This window comes from Phalacrocorax carbo, chromosome 9, assembly GCF_963921805.1.
Source record: "Phalacrocorax carbo chromosome 9, bPhaCar2.1, whole genome shotgun sequence".
NCBI classification, from domain to species: domain Eukaryota; kingdom Metazoa; phylum Chordata; class Aves; order Suliformes; family Phalacrocoracidae; genus Phalacrocorax; species Phalacrocorax carbo.
Genome location: NC_087521.1, coordinates 22561025 through 22585644, shown reverse-complemented (window position 1 = coordinate 22585644; position 24620 = coordinate 22561025). Strand labels below are relative to the sequence as shown.

Sequence of the window (24620 nt, the reverse complement as noted above, 5' to 3'; positions counted from 1 at the left end):
GGTGAGGGTCTGCGGAGGTGCTGCTGTCCTGTATATATACACTTGCATTAGCATTTTCATGTTTTGCCTTAGCACCACCAAGTGATTCAGTAGAAAACAAGAACAAGGCAGATAATAACCTGAGGGTACCCACAGCAGAAGCAAGTCAGCAGGAGCAGGGGGCACCAGGCAGAAGGCTACTGCATCAGGCGTCAGAACATGCTCACCCAGCAGGTCTTTGGGTATCCCACCCCAGGAGAGCAAAACTTCAGAGGCACCAGGTACCTCTCAGGGCATACTTGCCCCCTCCATGTTCCCTTCCAGTCCCCGGAAACTCCCTGCTCCCCACTGTTCCTCCAGCCACAGACAGTTGCAACTCCTTCAGGACCAACCTGTTCTAGCAGCAGAAGGGCTTCATCATAGTTGCCACTGGCTGGTGCCCAGAGGAGGGCTTGGTTCAGCTTTGCATCTGGTGGGTGCCCTCCCTACCTTATTAATTGTCACAATGCAGTCAGTGATATCTTAACAAGCAAATTGGCTCTAGTAAGTCACAGAACAATTCCTACCAAAGCCGTTTACATTAACTTAACAACCCAAGTGCATACACTCCATGTGGCAGCAAACCACAAACCCACATCCCAAGCTATGACACGCAGTTGTTACTTCACCCACAAAGCCATGAGTCATTTGGATATCATGTTCTTTTCCCCTTCAGTAACTGGAAGGCTTTCCCTCTGGCCAAATGTTTGCATCTCGCTGTTTATTTGAAAAATTAGGTGGGATCACAAATCCAACCTGATAAAATCCCAGGCCTGGAACACAAGGATTTGAGGGGAGGGTGAAGTCCCTGCTGGTTGGTTCCCACAAGAACTGAGCGCTCTTGATGCAACACCTCTGGCTCCCACAATAACATGATCATACCCCAGCATCTTGTGGGCCAAGCCCTTCTGGCTCTGAAAAAGCAGAGGAGGTACAACGGGTCTCTCTGCATCCCATGGTTTGGGAAAAGCTTCCCATTCACATCAACCTAAACCCACCCAGAGCAGTGCTGAGCCCCAGCTGGGGTGGATTTGCACGTGCACTGCATCTGCTGACACTCTTAACTTGGGCATGGTCACTCTGCAGCACATGCATTAGACAATCCTGTTTCTAGGATTAATGTGAGCAGCGGCAGCATGAGGACATCTGAACACCTCTTGTGAACATCCCCAGTCTTTTTTTAATAAATCTAAACTGTGCAGCCTGAAGTTAAAGTGTCCAACTCCTTCTTGCAGGACTCTGTAGATCCTAAAATTAAGACAAAACTAAGAGGTAGCTAAATAATTCACAAAAAAAAAAAAAAAGCTTATCAGAGGCTATTAGATATAAAGACAAACCCTCTGGCTTAGGAAATCCTTGAGTTGTGAATTTTTTGGAAGCTAAGTATGCTGGAGAAGTACCACCACATCTTTGCCTTGTATTTAGGGCCTTTCCCAGACACCCATTACTGATTACTGCGAAAGAGAGGGCCCCTGGGCTGCACAATCTCTGATCTGAGGTTGTACAATCACTTTTTTCCTCTTTTCAAATTCTAATTATTAGTAAGGAGATACTGAGTGGTTTCAAATCCAAACGCCGCAAAGCAACTCAGACTGCCAGGTTATTTCTGTCTGACTAAGGGGCCTTAACTGAGAGAGAAGGTCCTCAGTGTGATGCAGGGAAATATGTATGGAGAAGCTAGTGACCAGGGCTGTGACAAACACGAAGGAACAATAAGAAGGCAACAGCAGTTGCAAGTTTATGCATGGGCTGGTGCACAGTATGATTTCTTGGAGGTCATCTCTGTTTCTCTGGATATGCTTATGTGCTGTATTTGGCTCATGCTATGACGCAGCCTGGGACTGCGTGAACTGCGTCTTTTTTGGGTGAAACTACATGCACAGATGTGCTCCAGGGGCTTTTCATGTGCTATAAACACAATAAAAGAAATTTCAGTCCATGGGAACAGGGGTCCAGACAAAAGCTGCTCTGAACTAAAACCCCCGACTCACGTGTAGTGTGGAAACTGGCACCATTAGTTTCCCTGGAGGGATTGCTCCAGGAGGTCCACATTGCTCACTATTTTATACATCATCTAAACTATGAGAGGGAGAACACAAAATAGGCTTGGTATTAAGAGGTGTTTAACATTCAAACAGGACAAGACTGGGGCCAAACACAATTATATTAGTACTTTGCCAAATATAGCACTGTTGAAATCAAGGTGAGCACTGACTTTGAACTGTGAGCAGACCAGAATCAAAATTACTTCTCCACATTTAAGGACTGACCTTGGGAGAAGAGAAGCGCTCTCCTGATGGCAGACTCAGGCCTTTAACCGTCACAGATCTCATGCTCAGAGTGGTATTTTAGCTGGCTGGGGTTTGTGGGTGTTTTTTGCTACTGGGAAAATATTTGCTGTCAGTTTTAGTATAATTATCCCAATTAAGAAAATAGAAGTGTCTTCTAGCTTTCTGGGTACCTTTTTTCAGCCTTTATTATCCTCTTCTGGAAATTGATTGCATTTATTTGACATTGTTTTATATTTTTAAGATTCTTGTGACAGATTGCTCCTTTTATATTTTTCTGGTGGAACCTCATGCTTGTCAGAAACACTCCCTTTCCTTACCCAGAACGGCTGCTAGAACTTCTGAGGTAAGAGCTATAGAGACCAGTAGATTTACCAGTTCTTTAATAACTGTCCTTCTTATTTAATTACTACTTCATTAGGAAAGCATTCCTGACACATCAAAACGAATGTTTCCTACTTGATTTTGCAAGATTCATCACTAACCTAACATCAGCCTCTTGAAAATATATGTATTCTGAAAAGCTATCCATGAAAAAGATATCTATTGCATGTATTCTTCTTTGCACAGGGGAGAAAAGGACAGTTCAGTGTTTAGGACACTCCTTGCACTAGTCATGTCCTTCCACTACTCCTGACTTCTTATATATCTACAGGAAACCCACCTAGTCTCTCTCTGCCTCGGTTTCTCATCTGTGGTATCTTTGAAGAACTGCCCAGACTATGTCAGAAAATGATCCATAACAAAAGTGAGGTCCCACAGATACTTCCAAAAGAGGGAGATGTTAACATGAAAAATCTCAAATCCCACACCGCTGTAAACTACACCCACTACCATCTCCCCAAATCTGTGGGACCTGTTGCACAATCACTGTCATTGAAAAGAGCCCAGTGAACTATGCGAAGCATTTCTAGCAAAAGGAGATAATCTTTCACTTGCATCTTCACTTTCAGCATGAGCAGTGACTGAGCTAAATGTGATGGCTTAGTGGCAGGGCTTGGGAAAAGGCAGTAGCAAGTGCATTTTTGTGAATTTACTGCAGTGTTTGTCACATTGAAGATACAAAGCACATCCCTCATGAAGTACCTGCTTCTACATATCTGTCAGCTTTTGAATATGCTGGCACCTTGACTTGCCCTTGAAAAAGTTTTGTAATGTTAAATTATTTCTCTTCTAAGTCATTATTTACAAGTTCCCCAAAGAAGCTGTGAGTGGAGGACACAGCCAACAAAGTGGAGCTCCTGGGAAGTCAAAGGAGGGGAGGACGGTCCAGGCTCCGCCGTGGCCCCTCAGCGCTGCTCCTGATCAGCCCATGCTGTCAGGTATTACCTGGCGCTTTCAAAAACAATAGTGAAAACTTCTGAAAAGCTCCCGGAGTCAGATGCTCAGCCTCCCTCCCCTGGGTTCAGCTGAGTTACCTCTGTCACACCAGCTGAGGATCTGGCTCCTTTTATTCAATCTAGCTTGAATATCAGCAAGCACAAATTTTGTATTCTTAATCCATAATCACAGACAATCCCCAGACAAATTGTTTTGATATTTAAACTTGTTTACAGTCCCCAGGCTATTAGTTCTGATGACACATTAAGAGATAAGAGAGCTTTAATTTTCTGAGGACAGTTCCACCCTCTGGGGATAAGAAACACGGAAAGGAAACTTGTTTTGATTAGCAAACTGAAGAGGGCACGGAAATCATACAAAGAGGAGCGCGAGTTCAGATGCTGCTGGAGCTGACGCCTTCCCTTATCTCACAAAGGAGTGCTCGAATTACCAAGCAGGGAGGGGAGGGTCCTTGAGGATGTAACCCCACTAGAATAGCACAGCCAAGCAGTTTTGTTCCTTTCCTCCTAACAAGTTCTTTTAACCTCATTTCCTCCAAGGGCAGACTTGGGAAAGCTGGGTGCTCGGCTCAAGCCCTGGAGAGCCCCCAGGCAAGATGCTGAGCAGGGCAATTAAATGGATACCGCACTGCTGCTAGTGGCTTGTGGGAGGAAGGCAAAGTTAGCACACACATTTGTGCTCGTCAGCAGTCCTTTTTCTCATATTTTGTTGGCAAATTCTCATTTCTCTGATTACTTTGTATCCACTCACAAGCCTTGCGCTGCTTGGGCCGGATAAGTCCACTGCTAAACTCCTCTAACACAACGTGCTTTCACCTATCAGTCGAGATCCTGCTCAGAGAAGTACTGGACTTCTCTGAGGATGTGAGGGACTCATGTTTGCATTTATTTCTAGAGTTGGATTTCACAGAACTGAAAGGCCCCATATAAATGAAGGATAAGGCCAAGAGAAGCTCTGCAGCCATAAGCGGTTTCACTAAAAACTCATTCAGACACAGCAGCTTGCACAGGCAGCACGCAGTGTTTGAATAGCAGATTAATTGAAATGGAATGAGCAGAAACTAATATACAGTAGAAATCAGAATACCTGATAAAAGAAAAGACCTGCCATAAGAGAAGGAAGAGAGGAGACAAGGAAAGGTGCCCAGGGAGAGGTCTTTCATTAGAGAAAAAAGATCAGGAAGAGCAGGAATGTGAGCCAGGTTCAATAACACTCCCCAACAGTGAGCAGAGACCAGTGCCTAAAGCAAAGAGGTGTCTCAGCGGAGAGAGGACACAAGCACTTATGTAGTCCTCAAGCAGGAAAATAAACCCACATCAGGCTGCTGCTATGCTGGCAGGTTTTAGTTAGTGGGAAATACGTGCTATTTATAGCACTATAGCCAGGATGTTTCCAAAGGTCTCAGCAATGTGAGACCTCCTCTAGAATAAAGGCAGGCACTCATCAGCAAAGAGGTTATTCTGAGAGGGCAGAATTCAAATAAGTAATGCATTACAGGACTCGTCCTGCTCCCTACCAAGGGTCTGATCCAGCTTATCCTGGCAGCTGTTTTTGTCCCCCCAGGCAGCTCAGAACCCAGAGGAAGCAAAGGGCTTGCAGCCAGTTTTACAGTTTTGCCCTCCTCACAACCATGCACAACCCTGAAATGCTCAGGATACATAAACTTTATTATAAAAAGACCAGATATTTTGAATACAAGTACCCCTATCTTAGAAACAAAGCCATGATCTGCAGCAGAATCATGATCCTTAAATACCAGGCTATTACTACAGACCCTCCTTTACCTGCCTCTGTGCAGACAGTGCTATCCATAGACTCACAGCCTTTGGCTCCTCCACCTGCAGCAAGGTCTCCCATACCAGGATTCATAAGGCATCATGAGTCCTAGTTCATGAAAGAAACCAACCTTACTAAAATGAGAGCAAGTCTCATTTTAACCCACAGCCCTCCCCGCTTTGATATGAGATGCACTATGAAGAATGAATTGTTGTTGATCAAAATTAGCAATCTATTTAAAACACAACAGGAAGCATTTATGGTTCAAACTCAAAATTTCACAAATCTAGAGGTGATTAATTTTCTGGCTTAGCCCAACTGGTGGTGAAATTTCAGTATAATTTCAGTTTGATTGGACTGGCCTATTTTGTGTTCACAATCCATTTTCCTGATACACAGCACTGTGCTCGGTTGCTTGGTGCTAATGCTCCAGAGCAGAAGCGTTTGACTCTTGGTCGGTACTGCAGCACATACTTGGCATTTTCCTCCTTTTAAATACTCGGTATTTCTTTTCAGACCTTTTGAGTAAAAGAGTATTTCCTCCCGCCCACTCTGCCCAAGATTAACTCTGATACCCTCTGCCAGCAAGAAGAGAGGAAGAATGACATGGTCTATATTTATTTTGTTCTCATGAATCCCTCTACAATGTGTGCAAATGCAGTGGTTCTAAAAAAATAACTGAAATGTCCGTGCTCCATTTTCAGACAATTTACTGTTCTGCTGTAATGAACAGTTAGTGTTGAAAGACAAAAGTTGCATATTGTGGACACAACGATGGGGAACAGATCTCTTAGGCTCCCTCATCATCGAGTGCCTGCTGAGCCCCATCCCATAGAGCCCAAGGGGCTCCTGCCCCCAAAGCAGCAGCTACAATGGGGAAGGAGAAGAGCCAAACACTGGCTCCAGACAGGTATTTTGTATCTCACCACTGCTCCTTTCCCATCAGTGGTGAAAGGACAGACAGAGCTAGCCAAAGAGGAGATGTCCCAGAACCGCCTTATAAGACATCCAGTAAAGGCCAGACACGTTGTGGTGTTAATGGGCATAAAAGCAGCCAAATGGAGACAGGCCACAGTTCAGCTGATCAGGTGTCCCCTTGCCATTGGCTGATGCCAAAGATGCACAGCACAAGTGTAGAGTAATGCTTACTCCACTGTACCTAACGCGAGTCCAGAAATCTGCAGGTCAGGGATTTGCTTCCCCAGAGGAAGCATCTTTGGGTTTAATGCCCCTTCATAGATTTGTTCTCCCTAAATTTGTCTAACTGCTGCTTGAACTCATGTTTGTTTTGTTGGTTTTGGGTTTTTTTTCTATACAGTGTCCTCTAGCAATGACCTCAAAAGATTATTAAGGGACGTCTGAAAAAGTATCCACTGGTTATTTGAACCTGTCACTCGATTCCTCATTATGTAATTTGAGAAACTGAGTAATTGGATTTTATTCTGCAGGCCACCCAGAATGTTAGTGTCTTACCATATCCCTATAGTAATTTTTCTTCAAGACTGAAAAACCCAGGTCTGCCTGGTTGTTCTTTATACAGAAGCCATTCCGTGCTTTTGGTTATCTTTCTTGCCTTTCTCTCTGCCTTTTGTATTTATACTAGGGGGATTTGGAGCAACAAAGGACAAAACCCTTCTGGACTTCTGGTATTAATGTGGAGCCTGTGTGCTACACCCTGTAAAGATGTACTGTCCTTCTCCAAAGATTTTATAATTTATACATACTGAGATTTGTAGAAGGGCCACCTTTCATTCCAAGAGAAAAAAAAAAAGGAAAAAAAATGCAACATCTCTCCCTCCCACACCCTAGAAATTATGACAGAATGAAGCTTTGAAGTCTGAAGTCAGAGTTCTCTCTCTTTCTCCTTTGTCCATCTTTCCTAAGCTTAACAAAACAGAACAAAAACACTCTACAGTGAGCACACCTGGATGCTGACATATTCAGAAGAAAAACCCCCAACTGTTAAAAGCCTTAAAATATGCATTTTTGCCCAGATAAAAGTAGCATTAACTGAAATAGCTACATGGAAGAATGGGATGTTAAAGTATCTCTTTCCATCATTTCAGATCTCAGCACCTCATTTTCTATTTCAAGGACATCTTCAGGGCTCTCATTTTGAAGCAAAAATACATTGAAGCCCTGTAAAGGAAAAAATACAATATGCAAGTCTCAGTGAAAGACAGGTCTCCGTTATCTGCCAGAAGGCGCATAACCTCTGTCATAAGCGATTCGAAGATCTGCTCTCACCACTGCATATTGGAAAGGAAACTGAGCTGCTTCAGAAGACATTTAAGAAAGATTAAGAGATAGAAAAGTGACACAAATTTGTATTAATTTTTGTATATATATCTCTAAAGTCTGCCAAGGCCAGAAGATAATTTGGCTTGCAATGGATCAAACTACCTTTACCTCAGGAAGTGACCTCTCCTTACAAAACAAATGAGCATCCAGAAACTTGAGGAATACAACACTTGAGCTGCGCTAGAAAAGAGCTGTTAGTTTGTGGGTACCACAACAGTCTAGAAAGCCTAAAATCTCTGCTTTTACTTCGTTATATCTTTATTCCAAAAATTTATTACAGCTAGATTAAGGGACATTGCAAACCATTCTAGCCAACCAACACTTTATGATTTAGGAAAGTTGCATTCAGATTTTGTAATAAGTTTTTAAAATTGTAACCATTTGGTCTGAAATTATGCATGCCAGCCTTTTGCCTTAGGAAAAGTATTTTCTGTGAAAAAATTCACCCAGTTTTGCTGTTTATAGGAATAATGCTTGGAAACCGATTGTTGTTTTATCCATATGGAAACCCGGCAATCTTTTCTGTGAAATACTCAGGTATCTTCACTTCTGAAGCAGGGACTGCATTCTCAATTTTATTGTAGCTGAGATGGCCTGATATAATTGATGAAGATGGTTTTATTTTTAAGAGATCAATTTTATAAAAGAAATCACCTCTACTGTAATTTTTTCCCTGTTTAATTACACTCTTAGCTCAAGAATCTTTGCAGCACTTCAATAGGTTGAAATGACATTGACAGTTGTCCGTATGAAAATTTGAATAGCAAAAAATTTTCAGGTTGCTTTTCAAAAATAATTTATTCGGGTTTTTTTTTTTAATGAATTTGCAGATACCTGCCAAAACCTGCCAAAATTAAAGGTGATACAGGATGAATTCAGCCTCCTGATTGATGATCTGGATGAGGGGATTGAGTGCACCCTCAGTAAGTTTGCAGATGACACCAAGATGGGTGGACGTGTCGATCTGCTGGAAGGTAGGAAGGTTCTACCCTCCTGGACAGGCTGGATCGCTGGGCTGGAGCCAACGGTATGAGATTCAACAAGGCCAAGTGCCGGGTCCTGCACTTGGGTCACAACAACCCCATGCAACGCTACAGGCTTGGGGAGGAGTGGCTGGAGAGCTGCCTGGAGGAAAAGGACCTGGGGGTGTTGGTTGACAGCCAGCTGAACATGAGCCAGCAGTGTGCTCAGGTGGCCAAGGTGGCCAACAGCATCCTGGCTTGTACCAGGAATAGCGTGGCCAGCAGGAGCAGGGAGGTGATCGTGCCCCTGTACTCAGCACTGGTGAGGCCGCACCTCGAGTACTGTGTTCAGTTTTGGGCCCCTCAGTACAGGAAGGACATCGAGGTGCTGGAGCGTGTCCAGAGAAGGGCAACAAAGTTGGTGAAGGGTCTAGAGAACAAGTCTGATGAGGAGCGTCTGATGTAACTGGGGTTGTTTAGTGTGGAGGAGTCTGAGGGGAGACCTTATCGCGCTCTACAGCTACCTGAAAGGAGATTGCAGCGAGGCGGGGGTCCGACTCTTCTCCCTAGTAACAAGCAATAGGACAAGAGGAAATGGCCTCAAGCTGCACCAGGGGAAGTTTGGGTTGGATATTAGGAAAAACTTGTTCACCGAAAGGGTTCTCAAACATTGGAACAGGCTGCCCAGGGAGGTGGTGGAGTCTCTGTCCCTGGAGGTATTTAGAAGAAGGATAGATGTGGTACTTGAGGATATGGTTTAGTGATGGACTTGGCAGTGATAGGTTAGCAGTTGGGCTCGATGATCTTAAGGGTCTTTTCCAACCTTAACAATTCTATGATTCTATTCTATGATTCCTTCTGTTCATGTGTTATCAGATAGGTTTAGCTAAGCACTATCTGTCCACCAAATTCCAGCTTCAGTCAGAGCACAGTGCATTTGCCATAGGAGAGGAAGTTAAAAAGCTTGTAGGATGCTTCAGATTTTTTTGCCGAATTTAAAGACGGCAGGATAGCATGAGAAGAGGAGCAGCAGTCTTCTGTCTGCAGGTGTGAGATGTTGCCCTCAGGAGTGGGCCAACTCATTCACACCACATTTTTCAAAGCTGCTCCCGTTTTCTGTGTACTTTAGTTTCTGGGAGCCTGCCTTGGCCCTCGAGGCTTGGGTATCTGAAAATGGTGAATACTGGCCATTGCAGTGGAAGCCAACAGGAGCTGCAGTATGTGCTGCCAGGTACTCTAAAAAAATTACATTGCACACTCACAATTATGGATACTTGTAATCTTACTCTTTTTTCGCCTTAGGTTACCAGCTGTACTGGGGAGTAATGATACCCAGAATTGCTATTAAGATGCTGTAAAAGGAAATAAGTCAGTGTTTGCACATGGCAAGGACCTGCATGGTGGAACACCCTGGAATGCCCCAGCGGGAAATAATTTTGCCTTCACAGCAGAGTCTGAGCTATGCATTGAACAGTGAAAGAAAATCGAGTATTGAACTCACAAAGTGTGTCATCTATTATGCGCACCAAGCGAGACTCAGATCCCGGGCAAAAATAGTCTGTGACTGATGCACCTGTGCAAGGTAGCAAATTAATGGAGTAGAGACAATTTTACCTGCAGCATTTCTTAGCTTCAAGTGCTGAGCTGTGCAACCTTGATAATGTTCTTTTCACATACTGTTTTGTGTGTAATTATTACCTATATCAGCCCAAATTTAAAAATAGAGCATTTCCCTACTGAATGCCTCTTTTAGGACAGAGTTGCAGCTGACTCTTAAAGATGCCAATAACCTGCAACTCATGCTGAAGGCAACTGGCACCATGACAGCAACACCACCCAAACTCTGAAAATTTCAAAGCCACTTTCAAAGTACTGGGATGAGCGTTCAGAAACAGAGGCAGTGGAAAATCCCTTGTCGCTTTTAAAATATTAGACCTAATAAGATAAAATAACAGATAATTTGATGGAAGAAGCCAGTTTCTAAAACAAAGTTATCAAAGTAGGATAACACTCCAGGCAACCAACTCCCACACCTTTTATCATCATCATTAGTCATTTATATTGCAGCAGCATGCAGCAACCCCTGCTGATGTCTGGGCTAGAAACCAGACACAGATAGCGAGAACGATACCTGGCCCAAGCAGCTTACAAAATTACAACAGTACAAAGTATGGGAAGGGGAAGGAAAGAACAGAAAGTTGAAGTGAGTTGCTGAAGGTCAATTTGCACAAACCCAGCACAGCCAGGAGAGCCAGGCCCTTGATCCACAGGAGCAGCTGCCCCTTTGGCTTGTGCTTAGAGCAAGCACAGCGTGCAGGAGAGGCAGCAGCTCCACTTGCGCGGGTCCCACGCTCCAGGGGAAAAAAGCTGGCTGTGCAGGGACTACTAGCACATTTGGGAAAATACATGAGTGAGGTGACACCTCTCCTCTTAAGGGCTCAAGGTAGAGTTCTGTGGCATTTCTTAACCCCCATGCGCTGGCACATTGCTATAACAAGTGCTCACTGTTGCGAGTTCTGGATATCAGAGAGTCACAGAATGGTTGAGGTTGGAAGGGACCTCTGGAAGTCATAGAATCATAGAATGTCCTGAGTGGAAGGGACCCACAAGGATCATCGAGTCCAGCTTCTGTCCCTGCACACGACAACCCCAAATTCACACCATATCTCTGAGGGTGTTGTCCAAGTGCTTCTTGAATAACATCAGGCTTGGTGCCATGACTGCTGCCCTGGGGAGCCTGTTCCAGTGCTCCACCAGCCTCTGGGGGAAGAACCTGTTCCTAATATCCAAACTAAACCTTCCCTGGCACATCCTCCAGCCATTCACTTGGGTCCTGTCATTGATCACCAGAGAGAAGAGATCAGCACCTGCCCCTCCTCCTCCCCTTTTGAGGAAGCTGCAGACCGCGATGAGGTCTGACCTCAGCCTCCTCTTCTCCAGGCTGAACAAACCAAGTGACTTTAGCCCTCCCTCATACGGTTTCCCCTCTAAACCCTTCACCAACTTCGTGGCCCTGCTGTGGACACTCTCTAGTAGCTTTATATCCTTAATGTACTGTGGCGCCCAAACCTGCACCCAGCACTCGAGGTCAGGCCACACGCAGAGCAGAGCGGGACAATCCCCTCCCTCGACCGGCTGCAGTGCAGGGCTTGAGGCACCCCAGGGCACGGTTGGCCCTCTTGGCTGCCAGGGCACGCTGTTGGCTCGTGTTCAGCCTGCCATTGACCAGAACCCCCAGGTCCCTCTCTGCAGAGCTGCTCTCCAGCCTCTCATTCCCCAGCCTGTATGTACATCCAGGGTTGCCGTGCCTCAGGTGCAAAATCTGGCACTTGCCCTTGTTAAACTTCATGCAGTTGGTGATTGCCCAGCTCTCTAGTCTGACCAGATCAACACCCTTGCTCAAGCAAGGTCAGCTACAGCCAGCTTCCCAGGACCCTGCCCAGACAGCTTTTCAGTATCTGCAAGGTTGGAGACTCCACAACCTCTCTGGGCAACCTGTGCCAGTGCTTGGTCACCCTCACAGTAATGTGCTTCTTGAGGTATCCATTGTTCAGTAAAGGGTGTCACCTTGCATGTGGAGCAAAACCATTTGGATTAATTTTTTTCCTATAGCTTATTCCTATTCTCTTTAAAAAGATACAAATGATGTGGCTATATATGTGGACAGATTATATGCATATGTCTTCCAACTCTGTACAGTGTGCCTAAGAACCCATGTCCTGCAGAGGGTACAGTACTATATAAGGAACATATTTTGATAGCTAATGTAATGCAACATACACATCATGTTGCCTCAAGGTCATGGTAAATTGTATCTGTTTATATGATGCATCTTGACATACTCTAATATAGTGCCAGTAATTTAAAACAATGCCCAATATGAAATGTGAATAAGACCAAGAGCATGGCCACAAAACTGAAAATATTTTATTTATTTCTTATACTGAGAGCATTCAGTAGCATATTGGTAATTTTTCTTAAGGATTTAGAGAGAGGAATATACATTTTGCTACATTTTTCTTCAGTGGACACCAAGCCAAATTCTGTTCACAAAACCTTGAGTAAAATTACTGTTAAAAGGAAAACTAATCTGAATTTATGCCCCCAGAGCAGAGTGCCAAATTGAACTATGATTTTCTTTAACATATAATAGATTCTTTAAAAATATTGCTTGCAATATAGAGGCTGCTAATAATAAAAAAAATATTAATAGTATCTGAATTATGCAATATTGGTTTTTGGAAATTATTGCATGTAAGTACCAGAGTCCTTAAAACACACAGGGAGATCACTGAGTCCCACTGAACTAGTGTGATAAGTAAATGAGTAGCAACATGCCTAGAAAGAGTTGCTTAGTAATATTTGTTTCAACAAACAAAGTGTTTATCTGTTATGAATTGTTGCCCAAGACCTGTCTGTTGCCACAGACCTGTTTTCTATTCTAGCAGCTGTCACACCATTCCTATATGACTGATGATTTCTCAGTTAAGAAACTTTTCTCACATTTCTAAAATACCCGTTTGTCTCTACTCATATTTTTAAAGCCAAATGCTCCTCTAGGGAGATGTTTATCTATTTCTTCCTATTTCATGCTGTGAGGCGGCATCAAGGAGTGCTGTGGTGAGGTGACTGGGAGAAATGAACATACCAATAAAGAAAAAAACCCATGTGATCATGGACCATCTAAAACCCACAGAAGATGGCAGCCCCACAGTGGAATAAAGTTCTTCAGGCTCTGGTGAGAGAAAGGACTTTCCACACAAATCAAAATTGGGAAATGAGCACTAATCGTAGAAGAAAGATTCACTTATTGCCAGTTCACGACATTTAAGGAAATTCTAATGGACAGAAAAAATGTGAAGGTCCTGCATGAGTCACATATTCGGGATTGAAAAAAAAAGACACTTGACCCAAACATCTGCAAATGCCATTTGAGGGCTAATTTAAAAGGCTGAACTAAATATTATTTCAGGTTAACCTGAAAAATCTGATAGGGATTTTTCATACTCTAAGAAAACTTCTGGATCTGCTTTATTACATAGGAAAGAAGTGGAAGGCTGCTTGATGGGCAAAACTCAGTGCTGGTTCAGTTCTGGACTGAGAAATGGTACCTTCTAGTGAATACTCACAGACACTGATAAACATAATTAACCTATTCAATGATACCATAGCATTCCTAGTCATTATGATTTCAGAATCTGTCTGTAATGTAAATTAAACAGGCAGTTGTACTGATTAATGTTAGATATGAAAGGAATAAAACAACATGATTGAAAAACTGAATGTGCAAAGTGCTTTAAAATATAGTGTCACGCTACCACCCATCCAGAAAACCTGAGGCAGAGCAAGATGAGAACCTTTATCTAAATTCATGAAGCTGCCGGTTAAAACTCCAGAGAACCAAACTCTTTTTCTTGGTTTCCAGATCAGTACCCTACTCTTTGGACACTGTCTCTCTGGATGATCTGGTTTAAACTGATGCAGCTCAGCTTCAGTTTATACCGGTTGAAGTCTTGCAGCATAAGCTTTTTAACAGGTCACTTTGCAGAAGCAACAATTTAATTCAGCTTAACAGAAACATAGAAATAGAAAGAGTAAAATGTCTTTTGACCTTTGCTGTTGGCTACAATCAAAACCATGCAACAAAAAGGGCAGGGAGGAAATGTAGGACATATGCTCAAGATGACGAAAAAAATGTTTGGGCATGTAACTAAGTACAGTGAATAAAACATTAAGGAACAATTCATCCTGCTGAAAACATTATTCCCATAAGGCTGCAGGGGTCAGTGTCATCCTAGATTATGTACTGTACAAGTGCCAGCCGTAGAAGAAGACCCACCCACAGGCCCTACACTCTTGGGCAGGAGGTCACTAAACACCAGCAATTGATCTATGGCTCTAGAGAGTCCAAGGAGGAGCACAAAGAACAAATGTGCAGATTTCCTTTTTCTTGCTATTTTACAGACTATTTTGCTAAAGAAGATGAATAAAGCATTAATAATGACATTGTTGGGTCAATTCAGTGTTAATCAACACCACTGATGAATGAAAAGAAATAAAAACAACTCAGAAAAAACATCTTAAGCTAAATTGCTCTCCATTTCCTCCTGATACAGAAGCTACCTCCCAAAGATTTCTCTTTCTTTGAAGTCATTTTTCTCCAGCAACTTCCCAGCTAGTTAATTGCATTCACACCAGCATCTCTAACTCAAGAACTCAAGCTAAGTCCTATTTTATTTATTGTATCAGCCCTTAACTTCTCCCAAACATCACTGACACAGCTAACATATACAACTCTTGTTCTCCTCATAGGGTTGGGACTTTGTGTCACCCTCTAAACAACTCTTTTTTATGCTGAAGCTGGAAACCATGTTGCCCATGCCACAGGTCCGACAGGGGACCTCCTTTTATCACCCAGAGACTTTTTCTGTTGAGTTTGGCAGGGGCATTGCCTCAGACCTGGCTCTGCATCTCTGGAATCCTTTCAAGTTGTAGTCTGACATTTGAACTGAATTTCTCAATCCCTTAGATCCCCAGAAGTCAAGTGCACGCCAATAATTCACATAGAAACTTTGCAGAGCAGCTGGTGACTGAAATGCAGCCAGCTCTCGAGTGAAACACAGGCAGTTACAAATGAAAGAGCCATGCCAAACGGTCCAGAGGAGAGGAAGGGATGAACAATTTTCCTGAAGAAGAAGTGTATGGCAAATTTATATAGGGAAATGTCTTATTCCATGAATCAAAAGATGTAACCTTTCTTTGCCAAAAACTAGAGAGCCTAAAAGCTCATAACTCTACATTAGTACAGCAATTATATTAGCTTTCCTGTATTTTTAAAACCCAAGACAAAAGTTTAATGCTTCTGATTTTGCTTTTTAAATAGAAAGTGAGAGTTACACTAGACAAACTCCAATTTAAAATCTCAGCAGGTCTGACAACTGTGTTGAAGAAGAAAGCTTTTTCATGGTACAAGCTTGTGGGTTGATTTTAAAATGGACATTTTCTTTCCAAAGACCCAATATTTATATTCTTTTTGTTATTTTAAAACCTGTCTGGGGACACATAAATCTGCCTGCATCATAATTATACTTGCCTACATTTCATGCCTATAATCAGACTAGGACCTATGGCAGCAGCCATAGAAAAACTGGACAATCTATTCGCATGGGTTAGTAAGAGAGATTTCAGATATTTTTCCAAAAGGATGATCTATTTTATGGAGAAGAAATTAATTCTGTCAAATTTTCAGGAAGCTAAGGTTTGGCCAGTAGCATTTTCTGTCTTATTTCTGAAATAAAACTTTCAAAGGACTCCTAAGTCTCTCTTCCCAAGCTCATGACTGTCTTTCTTCCAGTTGCTCCCCATTCCTTCTTCATTTTTCCAGTCCTTTCTTCACTGGCGCTTGCTTGGAGGGTGCAAGCCAAAGCAGGAGCTGCTCGCTGGCAGGGGGTGGATGCAGGTAGCTTGCAGAAGAAAGCAGTGTTGCTGCAGCTCACTGTGCTCAGGGAGGGGTGGAGGAAGATGAATGTAGGCTGGTAGAGTCCTTCCAAGAGAAAGCTTAGGGTTGTACAACTCATAGCTGCATTCAAACTCCCACAAATAATCCAAGAACCAGGCTTTTTATGGAAACCCACTGGCAGAGTTTTACTTTGACTATCACTGCTTCTTGGACTACAAATGTCAAAAGCATATCTGTAGTGATGCGCTGCTGCAGGCTGGCCTTGGGAAACCCTTCATAAAAATCTGTCAGTGAGGCTGGGTAACTTCCCTCCTCTGATGAAGTCATCCACTCCGGTCACGGCTACACTCTCTGTTCTCTCCCTGGGCTAAAGTAAACATTACTGAGGAGAAAATGTGCCCAACTTACAAATGCACAGCACTTCACCACATACAGGTATTTGCAAATAATTAAGGACAGAATAGCTTTCTCGTAGATATCTGCATGTACACCATGCTCTACCAGCGTGATGACTGTGCCACCCTCCATATACTTCACAACCAGTTGAGAACAAACTCTTCTACACCACACTTGCGATAACATTTTTGCTGTATGCTGCTGCCTATCACAGGAAGGATGGCTGAGTGGCCAGAGCACCAGGTGGGGACTGGGGAGTTAGGGCCTCTGCGGTCCTGGGGGCCACCTCTGTGAGCATGGAGACACCCTTTGCAGTTGGGAAGCTGGTTAGCATGAACAATCCCAGGTTTGAGAAACTCTGCCCTCCCCGCTCATTAGTATGCTTATGCTTATAAGTATTAGGACCCGAGGGAATGGCAGGAGGATGTGCCAGGGGAGGTTTAGGTTGAATATTAGGAACAGGTTCTTCCCCCAGAGGCTGGTGGAGCACTGGAACAGGCTCCCCAGGGCAGCAGTCATGGCACCAAGCCTGATGCTATTCAAGAAGCACTTGGACAACACCTTCAGAGATATGGTGTGAATTTGGGGTTGTCTTGTGCAGGGACAGGAGCTGGACTCGATGATCCTTGTGGGTCCCTTCCACTCAGGACATTCTATGATTCTATGCTTCCTCACAGGTACGTGCTGCCCGTAGGATGCTGTGCAGAGCTACCAAACATTTCATTAAAGCACATGATTTTCACCTTGTCGAAGCACTGTATGGGCTGCCTCTCCTTCACTGTTGCCAGGTGGTAATTACTAACCAGGAAAACAGGGATTTGCAAAAACGACTGCACTTCATAGATGGCACATTGCCCTCTCTCAAGAGCCATATTCCCTCTGTTAGCACAAGTCTTTGTTGCCTTCCTTCTGTTTTCTCATTTCTGACTTCTTGTAAATGCTAATTTTGGGTTGTTTTTTTTTCTGTGCCATTTTGCTGTCAAAACTGTAAATGCTAGATTATTACTAGGCGTCTCATCAAAGGAAGATTTACAGATGTTTGGTCTTCACTATTTTGTTATAATTTTACACATTTTTTTTAACAGCACAGTAAACAAGGTATTTAAAACCTCCCAAATATGGCTTATAAATTCCTCCTGTTCCAACTTGCAGTCATTTATAACTGACATCAGCTGTATGTCTGCTGCAGTTCAGGAATGCTGCACACATAACTGTGCCCAAAGTAGCTCCAACATAGCCAGGTGGGAGCAGAAGTCTGGAAAGCACAAGGGCCCACACTTGCTATGAGGAGCAGCTACCTGAAACCACAGCCACAGTCCTGCTACATCCGTCAATGCACCCCAAAGCCCACACCCTACCATCTTTCCTCTGCCTATTACTTAATCCAGCTAGATCAATGCCAGCTGTGTACACTGATACAGGTTGTTTAGTACAGGTGTAAACACACACCCTAAATGGAGATATGCAGTCATTTTATGAGAAAAAAAGAAGAAATCAGTTCCTTTCATTATCAATCATTTTCACAGAGTTTTGTGGCTGACAAACAGGCTGTTTGAGCAAAACTAAACAAGACGTGCTAATTCTCAGAGATACCCAGTTGCGGAGCAGCTCTGTTAATACCAGTGGAGATCTGCATGCAAAGGCATTGGGCAGAGACACAGAGATATGGCCTGAACATCTGCTGAAGCCCAAAGTATGTGGCAGCTAAATGTCTGACGCAGGAGAAGAATGGAAAGAGTTTCAGATAAAGAAACAAAGTGCAAAGCCACAGTCTGTTCATATTTTCTACCACAGCAACTTATACCTGTGGTGATGATGAACTCAGACAGTGGTGTGATCCAGTTGTGGAAGAAATCAGTAGCACAATTATCGCTGACTCCACCAGGTTCTAGATTAGGCTTTGAAAGCAAAAGTGACCCAGAGAAGCAATAGTGGCAAAAACAAAAACCACTTTCTCGTAACTTAGTCACCCAAATTGCTAGCATATATATTGACCCCACATCCTTGTGTGAGTCCCTGAAAATGACCCACATAGTATGTTGTCGGCTTCAGTAGCCTCAAAGAAGAGGACCATGTGACAATGAAGAGCCACAGAAAGTCCCTTTCTTTTGGCTGCCCTAGTGTCTTTTAGTAACAGCTTGTACCAACAACAGCCCCTGCCTCATGCTGCAGCATTGCTTTCTAGCTTAGCTATTTAAGGAAAAGTATATATATGACCACAGAGACATCAGCAAAGATCAGTGGCAAATGATCGTCACGGCAAAAAGCATTAAAGATAATGAAAGTATTAATCATCCATACCAAAAATCAACACAAAAGTCCACATGTAATGCTGATAACTGGGACCAGGTATGCAGTAAAGCAGCCAGTGAAACTAGTTACTCACTTTTTGGCCACCCTTTGTACTGCATGCTTGCAGAGTTAGTTATGGAAGTCGTATTCACTTAGAATTTAATTCTCTAGAAAAGGCTGTTTCTCTTACTATTTTTACAGTATCTACCACTTTCAGGGTCTGATCTCAATAACTGATAATAGCTGCAATCTATGTGATAAGCACAGGACAAAAAGGCTCCCAGATTTCAAGCGCACCCTCCTCTTGGGTAGGGTTCACATTCTCAGAAGGGCTCTTGCTGAGCCTCGCAGCTGTTTTGAGAACCTGCAGCTCCTGCGGGTGCAGCAGGGCCAAATCCTGCCAACAGCTCACAGAAGCAGCTCCTGCTGCTGCCTCTTGCCCACAGCCAAGCAGAGCACTGAGCTCCACTCAGCCTTATTGCTTTCCATGTGTCCTTCAGGATCTGAATTGCACATGTGCTGTAATACATCCAAGAGGTTTCCTTTGACCTCATGGTCCTGCACAAGCATAAAGCAATGTATTTATTGTATTCTAGGTTATGTGAAAAAAGCATCAGCCTTGCATATTTGTGCTCCATCACCCAACCAGTAAGCTAGATGTAGGGCCAAATCCTGAGAGGGTTAAGCCAGTCAAGCTACATCAGTGAACACTGAAAGCATAGACATTGTTTGGCATGTATCTTAAGCTGTCAGGAGGAGCAGCCAGTGAGCAATGCTACTTGACCTGTCAGCATGATACAGATCATTTACATAGCTTTTTACAAACATTAAGAGATTAATCCTCACCTAGGGACACACAAGCAAGGTTCAGTAGCCCTGATGAACAGATCTGGAAGCTGACTCACACAGTGGCCATAACCTGATTTCCAGGAGAACCCAGCATCTTTACATCTTATAAAGGCACAAGAGAGGATGGGAGTTCATACCTCCAGACCATGAGAAGAACAAGTGTGAAGCAGATATCAACTTTGGCCCAGCCATTTGTGCCTGTGGGGAACTGAGGCTATGGGGACTTTCTCAAGTACAGGTTTCCTGGCCCCTCTTCAGTTCACACCAGCTGTGACAATCCCAAGTGGGATGGTAGTTTTCACACCAGCATAGAGGACACAGGCACGTTCATGTGCAAAGCATTGCATTTCACATCCAAAATGTAAAGGAAATCAAGCAGCTGAAGTGGAAAATCCTACCTAGTTGCAATTTCCTTACCAAACAGCTATCCGAAGCATCTCAACTCATTGCATTTCAGTAGTATCTATTTCAAAAACCATTACCAGTCATCATATATTAACACATGGGTGAAAGTTGAGTCCTGTGCAGAAGGCCTGGACTTTGCATTGAGGGATCTGTGTTGCATACAGCTCACAGATCATACTGTCAGAGCTCATAGACCAAGAGGGGAAGTGGGACATGGACATGGCCCATGAGGCTATGCTGGCTTTTCCATTTAATCACCTGGGAGACATCATTTGTGCACACACCAGTTATGCAGCTGAGGGGTCTGTACTTAGCAGTATCACTGAGGGCTGAGGAGTTGTCTGTAAGCCATAGGGGACTGGGAGAGCAGGTCCTTGGAGAGGCAGGACAGGGAGTGATCCCGCAGCTGTGTCTCTTTGCGGGAGGGCTGTGCATGTATGCACTGAAGGGCTGAGAGGCTCAGTTCATACATGCATGCAATGGACAGATGTACCCAGATACACTGTCATGGGGGTTAGCGACATGTGTCCACTTGGACTGGGATAGACACAAAAAGGGTCAAACAAAGATGTGTCTGTACAGGCATCTGCTAGAGATGTGTGGGCAAGGAGGACATGCCACAGGATTCTTAAGATATATAGTAATTTATGTGTTGTGACGTGGTAAAATTGTTTGGGATTTATCCCTAAAGAATTGATGTCAGGAAAGTCTCCTCTGTTTTACTGAAGGAAATTGCTTATTGATCTTGTCTGTTTACATCATATTCACACTGTACTACTCCCATGCTTAACCTGCAGGGATCCAGGAAGGTTGTTTCTCTCTTCACGCGTGACTTGACTTCTGCAGGGCAAAGCTGCACCTCCATGTGAGGCTCCAGAGAAGGGCTGTGGGTAGGAACAAGTTGTGAGGTAGGGAGCACTAGTGTTTCTGATGTTCAAATCCCTGTGATGCCCATTTGATGTGCCTTCTTCATGTACTCATAAATCTACGGAAAGTCAGATGAGAGATCACAAATGAGATTAGAGACAGATTCAGCAAAACTATTGTAGGATTCTCTCTGTAACATTAGGTATGCTCTACTTAAGTTTTTTTTTCTCCAGAGGAATAAAAGGCTTTAGTGATGCTTTTGATCTATCTCCTCTTGTGAAACATTGCAGATGTGACTTGTGGTCTTTTACTAGCTTACTCAAATTCAGTGAGGATTGGAATTATTTTGTGGTGAGCATGAATGGAGCAGATGCTCTGTGGGCACTACTGCATTAAAATCCATTGCATGGTTTTCAGGGTGGGGACAATGACTAGACCCAAAGATACTAGTGGTCCCTTGCAATTCCATTAGAAAGCACATGGACAGATGCAGAATCTGAGGGATAACAATGAGGAGCAGAAGTAACAGACCAACCCCTTCCTCAATCAGCTCTGACGTACTAGTGATGTTAAAACAAGATTACAAGGTACAACGGATTGCACAGTCAGGATGTTCCCAGTGACATGACACATTGAAACACTCTGAGCATTACATGAAGTCAGGTCAAAGATGCTGTTCCCTTTATGCTGAGTTAACAGTATCTCAGAGTAGCTCCAAAGGAGCAGGTACAATATAGATTGTCACACATTTCCACAGCAGTATTTTGAGAACACATCCAGCTGTGCCAAGCTCCAGACCATTTTGATGTAACATAAAGCATTTGCTATGGGACGAAAACACAGGAACCCAAATCAAATGGATATGACATCAGTGAAATGGATGACTCATCCTAAGGAAAGCTTTGTTTTCTGGCTTTGGTTAATACAGATGGAGAACAAGTACTATGTTCAGCTGCACAGAAACAATGCTATCCTAAGGGCCCTTGTGGTTATCCCTTCAGAGCGACTTTCAAGAATACTTTTAAAGCCCTTCCAAAATCCTACCTTCTCCTGCTAAATATTTTGTACTGCTTCTATAGTCAGTGAAAAGTTACATTTGCTCTGAATACCTGAACAAAAACTTTTCAACTAGGTTTTGGATTAGGAACAAAGTAAAAAAGAAATTCCAACAACGCACAGACCACAGGTCTCAATAAACAGTCTTGCCATCTGCTTTCTCATCCAAAAAGTGAAATGGTTTTGTTTCAAGCATCGGACTTGCCTTCCTTAAAGGAAAGTTTGTGGTGCTCTTAACATAGATCAGTAACATTTATTTCACTTTATAGACACCATTGCTAGGTTTTGGGATGTGTCAAAGTAAAGCCCTTATTTTTCTCATCAAATAGATCACAGTTTCACATAGAGGAGAAAGTGATGCTTTTCAATATCTATATAATTTTATCATGCATAAAATGATAAGTCCTAAATTTTCAGAAGTCAGAAGTTAAGAATATGCACTGCATTAATATCCTCATTAAATGGGTAACAAACTATTAAGGCATGGTTTATATTAACAAACACCACATTATTTTCTACTTATTTATTCTTTTGTCTAGCTTGGTTGAAACTGGAACAGGCATTGCTCCACTCTGTTTTTTCAAAAAGAGATGTACCAGACATCCTTTTTGGAATCTCTTATTTCGTCAAAGCTTACTGATATCTTTGGCTTATCAACTTTTCTCCAGGCCTTTTCTTCTGAGGCCCTCACCGTGAATGAAATTCTTTGTTTATATTCATGAACTTCAGTGGTTCTCCAATGATTCTTAGCCAACTAAACACCATCTTACCTGTCAATGTTTAATAATTACCATACTATAACCATTAGATTTACTTTCCTGATCTATTAATGGTGTAGAAAATAGACAAATATTATAAACCTCATGCTCATATTCTGAAGGGTATTTGGATCTCTTAGGCCATCCTGGTTTAAAAAAGAACTAGAGGCCATATGATATGTTATGTTCTTAAACACCAGAATGTGTTTGAACTTAAACACTTTTATGTATTCTAATATCCAAGGTTCCATGGAATAATTGCCTGCTTAATTGGAAAAGCCTTTCAGAACATCTTTTATGACATTTACAGCTAACATTAGGTGTAGTTTAGGATGGAGGGCAGAGGTAGGCTGGGGATGTCCCTGTGCACCATCACAGCTGATAAAAATGGAGCACAGGCAATCCCCCTGGCTGCCCTGAGCTCTGTGCACTGGAGAACAGTATTTTGAAGCAAGTTACATAATTGCTTACTATAATGGATTATTGTCCTGCTTTCAGCTGGGGCAGAGTTAATTTTTTTTCTAGTAGCTGGTATAGTGCTGTGGTTTGGATTTAGGATAAAAATAATGTTGATAGTACACAGATGTTTTAGTTATTGCTGAGCAGCGCTGACACAGAGTCAAGGCCTTTTCTGCTTCTCACCCCACCCCACCAGCGAGTGGCTGGGGGGTGCATGAGAAGCTGGGAGGGGACACGGCCGGGACAGCTGGCCCCAACTGACCCAAGGGATATTCCACACCATATGACATCATGCTCAGTATATAAACTAGGGGAAAAGCTGGCTGGGGGCCTGCTGCTCGGGAACTGGCTGGGCATCTGTCAGCAGGTGGCGAGCATTGCATTGTGCATCACTTGTTTTGTATATTTTTTAAACATTATTATTATTTTGCCTTTCTTTACTTTCCTATTAAATTGTGTTTATCTCAACCTATAAGTTTTACCTTTTTTTTTTATGTTCTCTCCCAGGTGTCTAGTTGCCTGTCAGGTTAAACCACAACAAATATGTATTGATGAAGGTGTTCCTTTTTAACACTTTTCATGTCAAAAAGAAAAAAAGAGTGTACTTGATGCAGGAGGGTGCATTTTAAGTTCTCTTCTTAACATTTCTCAGAAAAAAAATCACATTGGATGAGGTTTCCAGAGGAAACATTGCTTTTAATCAGACTTTCATACTCTTCTACCTTAATATGTCATCGGGCCATTAGTGAAGTATGCTACCTGTCAGCATCCAGAGGTGTGTCACAGCTGGAGCTGCATAAGTAGACCAGAATGAGGCAGATACTCCTTAAGCTTCTGGGATATCCTGCTGCAGAACTCATTCCAAAACTCTGGCTCATTTGCAGAAAGCTTTTTTTTCTCCATCTCAACATGTACATAATTTTCCTGGATTTGTATTAAGATGCCAAGGCAGAATTTTTTCCCCAACTTCAGATGTAATTTTAGCAGCTAAGTACTTTTTGTACAAACCATCTTTTCCTTTTTCATAAAGAGGATAAAAAGCTGAAAGATTACCTTGGACAGAGGAGGCATACCAGGGTTAGTAGGAATCACTGTTAGGTACCATATTCTCTGTGTCATCTCTCTGTGCACGGGTGCTGGATTCATAATGACCTGAGTGAATTCTAGATAGGAAATCATCACTCTTTTTATGTTTTAACTGGATTTTTTCTGTGTTGAAATTTGATTCATTTACCAAGAGTCCTCAAAACCATTACATACCCCCGCAGCTATCCCTAAACCCTGATAGCGTAAACAGATCCACGTGTACAACCCCCAGAACCTGTATGGCATGTTTATAATATGTCTGTTTAGCAATCTTCTGTTTAATCTAGGATATACTTCCCCTGTGTAG

At 42.9% G+C, this 24620-nt stretch overlaps 1 protein-coding gene across 10 annotated transcripts in view; it reads right to left on the bottom strand.

Moving 5' to 3' along the window:
• TUNAR (TCL1 upstream neural differentiation-associated RNA) overlaps nucleotides 1-24620 on the bottom strand; it is a 184178-nt gene that overhangs the window by 7864 nt on the left and 151694 nt on the right. For 6 of the 10 annotated variants that reach the window (XM_064460700.1, XM_064460701.1, XM_064460703.1 and 3 more), the window contains one exon: nucleotides 20879-20971. The exons of 1 other annotated variant lie outside the window; for it this stretch is intronic. In XM_064460700.1, coding sequence (XP_064316770.1) covers nucleotides 20879-20971 — 93 coding nt within the window. Of the gene's footprint in view, nucleotides 1-12591; nucleotides 16508-20277; nucleotides 21073-24280; nucleotides 24391-24620 lie in introns of those variants that run through there. 3 more of the 10 variants (XR_010374471.1, XR_010374472.1, XR_010374473.1) reach the window with 3 other exon arrangements.